Raw genomic sequence first — 7,498 nt, forward strand, 5'->3', positions numbered from 1 at the left:
AGAAGCAAAAATGATTTGCGTACATGAAAGAATTTGGCCAAACAACTTTAGTACATCATGGTTCAAGAGAAAGTATCATACACCGAAAATAATCTCACCCCAGCAGACCGAGATGTTCATTCATTTATTCACAATCACAGATCAACAATATGTATAGGACTATAATACTCAGAAAACATTACAAGGTATCTTACAATCTAGACCAAGATTAGCTCCCCTACCTGGATTCCTTCACTACTGCATTACGAGGAAATGGCACCGGTTGCTTTTGTTTATACACACCGGTTTTACAACCGAAACATATTCAGACGAAGTAATAAGACATTGGTTTTATGCCTCGGTTATGAACTAAGTCATAAAAGAATGGATTATGCCTCGGTTTTTAGGTAACCGAGGTGGTAACTTTTTTTTTTCTTTTTAATTTTAAGATACTGATTCACTGTGAAATGATCTTCTAATGTTCCCAAAGGTGGTAAACAACCATCCTTTGGCCTAGGCATCATCTCTTCACTGTCAGCCAACCAATAAACCTGTTTCAGTAAGAACAACAACACACAAAGCATACAAAGAACTCAAGGCTTCATTTTCGGGGTTCATAGCATAGTAAGAACTCAAAGCATGTTTCAGTAAGAACAACAACACACGTATAAATGAAGTCAAACATAATATCACACACACACACAGAGAAGCTTCGAGAAGATCCTAGGCCTTCGCCGCAGGCAATGATTCAGAGGCCATCGGGGGACCACTGAAGGTGGTCGATGCGCCCGGAGATTGTTTCATGTGCCCCAGATCGTGACGGAGGCTCACGATGACCATAGATTTGGCATTGGAGGCTCACGATGACCACAAATCTGGCCTCCATGCGCGCTGCGAGTCCAACGGCGGGCGGAGGGATTGCGGTTCGGCAGGTGGTGGTGAGGATTTCGGCGAGGGTTCTAGCGACGGGGATTTGGGCTTGACAGGGTAGGAAACTGGTTGGATGATGATGGGTTGAGAGGGTCTGGCGGGAGGGTTTGAGTTAGAATCGGAGGAAGAGAAGAGAGATCGATGAGAGGTGAGAACTGGAGCAGCGGTGTCAGTTGTCAAAGGAATAAGCGGCAACAGCGAGAGAACTGGAGGCACCGTGGAGTCCTTGGAAGAGGTACCGTGGAGTCCTTGGAAGAAGCACCGGCGGAGGGAGGCACAGACCATCTTGATGGCTCAACGGAGAGGCAAAGATGAGAGAGGCGTGCGAGAGAAAATCCCGTGCGAGAGAGAAAGAGAAAAGCCTTTTCAGATTTTAACCTAAGGGCAGCCCATTATGCTTCAGTTGGACCTGTACCCGAAGCAGTAACGCATATTATGCCTCGGTTCTGAGTTGAACCGAGGTGATAGCGCTTATTCAGAAAAAAAAACCCCTTGGCAGTGGTGAAGTGACATGACTTTTATGCTTTGGTTGTCCTTCTACCCGAGACAGTAACAGACATAGGCACCAGTTCAAAAATAACCGAGGCATATAATCACTCAGTATTTACAAAACTGCCACCGCGCTTTTATACGCTTCGGTTTCAGTAAAATCGAGGCGTATATAGTGCATTAAAATAGATTTTTTTTACTAGTGCTTGGTTCTCCTCTACGAAAATTAACAACTCCAACTCTTCTACACGATCTAAGGTAGCTTCTACTTGTCTAGATCTACAGAGTTTGCTCAGACAGAAACATCACTAGTGAGCCTAATGGTCACCAAATATCCATATAAGTAGCTAGAAAGAAAGTGCTTCCGTTATTTTACATACCAATCAGACCCAGACGCAGTTCCCTCCAGCAACTCATATAGAAATTCCACAAAGTCGTTGTAGAATAAAACAACACCTGCAATAATAAAAAAACACCAAAAGGCTCAAACCAAGCAAACCTAACAAGGAAACATAATCAGGCAAGTACACAATCAAGGCCACACCTAGGTTTCCAGGAACAAGAAGAACATGCAACAGCACAGAGTGAGCGAAAGATCGAGACTGATTATTTGGTTCTTTATTTAAAACCAACACTGCCTAATTCCATAAAATGCAGCAATATAAAGGGAATCTACTGGTGGAAACCCTAGGTGAACTGATTAATCGATTCAAAGGCGAGATTGAACGGTAGAAATGAGGAACGAATGGAAAAAAGGTGTTTTTAATCGGTGGAATAGGTAATAAACGATGATTTAAACGATGATTTAATCGGTGAAATCGAAGAAAAAGGTGAAAATAGGAAGGAAATCATGGAGAAGTATGAAACCCTAGTAGAGGATGATGTTTAGAGTTGGAGAAGACTCGCAAGGCAACAACGAAGATGAGGTTCTGTGATATGCGAATGCGAAATATAAAAAAAGAAGCAAAGAGAATGAAGACGTACGCTCCTGTTGAAGAAGTCTCGAGAATGAGAAACTCGAGAAGGAAGACGCAAACTGGAGTTTCGAGATGTGTAAGTGTCCGTTGTGCTCTAAGACGAAAATGAAAGAAACGAAATGAAGGAGGGGTTTTGCATCGTATTATGATAGTTATTTTAATATCTATCACTGTATGTTTTCATCATAATTTCCATTTTGCCACTGCGCTCAATTTATTATGATAGGTGACTTTTACCTGTTATAATATATGTAAATTTTATTACGAAAATGCCATTGTTACACCTATTATCATAGGTTTCTTAAAATATATCATAGTATATCTTAATTTTATTACAAAATTGCCACCGGTCAATATATTATGATAGGTGAATTTCACCTATCATAATAGCCCGTCATGGAATCATCTTTTTCCACTAGTGGGAGGCGCACGAACCTCATAGTATTTGATGGAGAGGAGCACGAACCTCATAGTACTTGATGGAGAGGCGCACAAACCTCATAATATTTGATGGAGAGGTGCATAAACCTCATAATTTTTTCTTCTTTTTTTTAATTCTTTAGTGCCAGGATGAAAACTGGGCTTTGGTGCCAAGATGAAAACTGTATTTTTTTTTCTTTAGTGCCAGAATGAAAACTAGGCTTGGGTGCCAGGATGAAAACTGGGCTTTGGTGCTAGGATGAAAACTGTTTTTTTTTTAATTCTTTGGTGCCAGAATGAAAACTAGGCTTTGGTGCCAGGATGAAAACTAGGCTTTTTTTTTTTTTGAATTCTTTAGTTCCAGAATACAAACTAGGCTTTGGTGCTAGGATGAAAACTGGGTTTGGGTGCCAGGATGAAAACTGGGCTTTGGTGCCAGGATGAAAACTAAGCTTCCCTTTTTTTTTTGAATTCTTTGGTGCCAGAATGAAAACTAGGCTTTGGTGCCAGGATGAAAACTGGGTTTGGGTGCCAGGATGAAAACTGGGCTTGGATGCCAGGATGAAAACTGGGCTTTGGTGCCAGGATGAAAACTGGGCATTTTTTTTTTAAAAATTTTTTTGGATTTTGTCACTGATGTACTTTCCTTGAACTGATTTCTATCGAATTCACGAATTCCTGTTGAATGTTGGCGATGCATGGTGTGCCATGCTTTTCCTATGATGATGCATGCACTATGATGAATGCATGAATGTATGGATGAAAATTCATGTGAGACCCAAATACTTCCCGTTTTGTTTTAATTCCATGACATCCTTTAAGAATACACTCGCACCCAGTGAATCTGCCTGTGATGCTCATTATTTTTGGGAGACATTTTGAAAGTTAAGAGCGACCTTATGAAAGAGATGAAAAAATATTTATTGAGTTATGCATAGAATTTTTGACTGCGTTAGAATTAACTGGCAAAGCCATCCCCTCTCCATCCATTTTGGTAAGAATAAGTGCATCACCACCAAAAGCCTTCTTTACCACATACGAGCCTTCATAATTTGGAGTCCACTTGCCCCTGTGATTCTTTTGTATTGGCAAAATCTTTTTTAGCACCAATTCACCTTCTTGGAATTCCCTAGGATGTACTTTCTTGTCAAATGCCTTTTTCATTCTTTGCTGGTATAGTTGCCCATGGCATGTTGCGGTCAATCTTTTTTCCTCAATGAGATTGAGTTGATCAAACCGGGTTTGAACTCAATCTGCTTCTTGTAACTGGTTTCCACTAACACTTGTAGGGATGGGATTTCTACCTAGAAGTGTAGTACTGCTTTTGTTCCATATACCAAAAAAAGGGTGTTTCCCTAGTCGACATGCGTACCGATGTGTAGTAACCGTGTAAATCGAAGGTACAATCCTCTTGATATTTTTTTTATTAGCGACCTTGACTGCCTATTCATCTTTGGACGACGATGTGAAGTTTGATTGTTCAGGTTTGCGGCAATGAGAAATTGTCTTTAAATCACGATAGTCGACATGCATTTGCTCATTATCGTCCTTCTTCGACACGATACTTGCCACCTATTGGGAGTATTTTGCCTCAGCTAAGAATCTCGCATCAAACTGCTTTCGTACTTCATCTTTGAATCTGAAGACATTCTAGCTTGAGTAGTAACTCGCGTTGAACTCTTTCTTCATGCTAGTGCCGACTTTTACCTCTTTTCTCTCGCTTTCTTTTCCTATATTAAAGATTTCAACCTCTCCTTGATGGGTTTTATTTCTTTAGAATCTTGCTTCACAAATCTCATTAACTCTTGAGAGGGTTCCGGGTCAATCATAATCATCTTCCTTGTTATTGATAGGGTGCTCAAAATTAGGAAAATCAACATTATTTTCTTCAAAACATTCATTGTCATATCCGTATTATTTGAGTTAAAAAATTTAAGACATGAGATGAGGAAAAAAATGAAACAAACATGATTTAATGTTAAACCAAATGCAAAAGAAAGTGTCAACCCGTAACGCACAAACCCCAAGGCTCCGGGCAAAGCAGTGAGGTTAATTAAAAAACAATTACATTTCAATAAGCATCATAGGCAAATTCTTTATCTTCCAGTTCTTGGGTTTGCAAATACTTCTTCTTTATCCTTGTCGTATATTTGTAGGAAACCTCTGTCAATCAGATCTTGGAGAAGGCTTCTAAACTTGGTACACTCATTAATGACATGCTCGGCTCCTGGATGGACTCCACATGCCTCCTCAAGGTCACCTTCACTCCTTAGCAAACCAAGTTTTACCAGATTTTCAAAAATAAACCTTTTTGAACTTCGAATTTCACTTACATTCTTTACTAGCTTGTGTCGTCCAACCTCGATGGCATTTGTTGAGGTATTTCCATGCTCGGCAAGGGGATTGACTTTAACACTAGGTTTATCCTCTTGGAACTTCAACCATCATGCATCAATTAGAGATTGTACTTTGAATTTAAGGGACGTGCACTTTTCCGTTGAATGCCCAACCGTGAAAATCGCATCTCGCATTTGGATTAAAACTTTTAGAGTATGGAGGTCGTAAGGGTTTCATTGGGCAAACAACGGCCAGACCTTTCGTAAGGAGATGGGGTAACAGTTCCGTATATGTCATAGGAATGGAAGTGAAATTTTTCTCTGGGTTCCTCCTAGGATGAGCCCTTTGGTCAACGTTCTGATTGGGACCCAAGCCGACTCTAGTGCCCCAGGCATTATTCGAAGCTTGTTGTGGTCGATAATACCCTGGCGGTTGAGATCTTGTTTGGGGACCAGACACTGCATCGTTCACACAAGTAGGGTAACTCAAACTTGGTTGATAGATATGGTTGGGCGCATGACCTCCCCATATGGGTATTTCTGACGTTGCATGCACTCCCCCTTCCTTCTCTTTTTTCGGATTAAAAATAGATTTCTTTAGAGTGGTGTCTTGAGATGTAGTTTTCCCATTCTTCAGCCCGATCTCGATTCTTTCGCCTATGATGATAATATCAGCGAACTTGGAAGTCACATTTCCAATCATATGCTCATACAAGGGTTGTTGTAGTGTACTCACAAACATTACAACCATCTCTTTGTCGTATAGAGGTGGCTCAACCTGCGCTGCCAATTCTTTTCATCGTTGCGCGTACTCCTTAAAAGACTCCTCCTTTTTCTTTGCCATATGGTGTAATTGTAACATGTCTCGCGCGACGTGCATATTGTATTTGTACTGCCTTACAAAGGCATCTGCCAAATCTGCCTAAGAACGGATATGAGAGGATTCCAGATGTGTATACCATCTCAACGTTGCTTCGGCCAAGCTGTCTTGAAAGAAATGGATAAGTAATTTTTCGTCATGAGCGTAAGCAACCATTTTTCGGCAATACATGGTCAAGTTGTTCTTGGGGCATGTGTTACCCTTATACATCTCGAATTCTGGCACCTTGAACTTGTGTGGAATTGTCACTCTTGGGGCCAAACTCAACTTTGCCACGTCACCAAATCCGTAACTTTCAAACCCCTCTATGGCCTTTAGCCTGTCTTCCAGTACTTTAAGTTTACTTTTCTCTTCTTCTGTGCCCATGTGTATGGTGGCCTTAGTCGAAACATCATGGGCAACAACTGTGTGAGGAGACTTGGACGTGTCATTCACCTTCTTGTCTGTCATGAGGATAGGTCCTTGAGTACTAATGGGAAGTACGCTATTTGTTATGGGAAATGCCAAAGAAGTGTGCTCTGCCTTTGAATGATATCCAATGGGCGGTGTGTAACCTGGTGGAAAACCATACATTGGAAACGTGAATTGTGTGCCTACAATGTTATGTACTTGAGGGTGAGCATTATCCTCGGCCTTTACAGGCGAAGTCTCTCCTACACTCTTCATGGTTTTCAAAGCCTCCAAGATTTGACCGACTTGATCTTTTAGTTGGCTAATATCTACCCTAATAGCTTCACGTTCCTCTTCCCAAACTTCCATAGCCTCAGAATTTGCTCAAGTCCTATAAGGATGTCGTGGAAGTCCCGTCGTTGCTTTTTTACTTAATTTTATATTGTTTTGTTAATTTGAATTAGATGAAATTGAATATGCAAAATTGATGCATGCTGATAACAAGCATAAATCACTAATTCTTGATTCATGTGATTTCCGCTATGACCGGTAAAATAATGATTAAAGGGCAACATGTTTTTATGCTTTTAAGGTAGGTCCAACGTCTTAAAGTTTAAGAATTATATATGCAATCTCACAAGGATGACTTCCTAAACCTAACATCAAGGCCACCAGAGCTATGGTCCTTTTCACAGTGTTTTCCACAACAGTTGAGACGCAACTGTTACCAATAAGGAGTATTGGTAAATCTTGAAGAAATGTGTTTTGATGATGCTGCAAGAAGTTTTAGTTGAAGAAGATATTAGAATTAGTTAAAAGCAATTTGTAGAGATTAAATGTAGTAGGAAATTCTTGTAAACTTTGTAAACTTTCATTTTTAACTGCAATAATCGATTATGGAATGGCAATAATCGATTATCACAGAGTCATACAGGAATAATCGATTATCACATCATATAATCGATTATCACTCTTTGAAAACCCTGTAACGGACTCGAATAATCGATTATCACTAACAATAATCGATTATCTGTGGCAGTTATAATTCATATCTGCGAAATTAGAATAGTTGGCTATATAAGGTTCTTCCAAAACTC

At 40.2% G+C, this 7,498-nt stretch overlaps 1 protein-coding gene across 1 annotated transcript; it reads right to left on the reverse strand.

Annotated features, from left to right (window-relative positions):
• Nucleotides 1–6,053: 6,053 nt before the first annotated feature.
• Nucleotides 6,054–6,770, reverse strand: LOC108334882 (uncharacterized). Its single transcript, XM_017570810.1, has one exon. It carries the CDS (start codon nt 6,768–6,770, stop codon nt 6,054–6,056), a length of 717 nt encoding a protein of 238 aa, XP_017426299.1.
• Between the last annotated feature and the right edge of the window lie 728 nt (nt 6,771–7,498).

The sequence above is a fragment of the Vigna angularis genome, chromosome 10, assembly GCF_016808095.1.
Source record: "Vigna angularis cultivar LongXiaoDou No.4 chromosome 10, ASM1680809v1, whole genome shotgun sequence".
Lineage (NCBI taxonomy): Eukaryota > Viridiplantae > Streptophyta > Magnoliopsida > Fabales > Fabaceae > Vigna > Vigna angularis.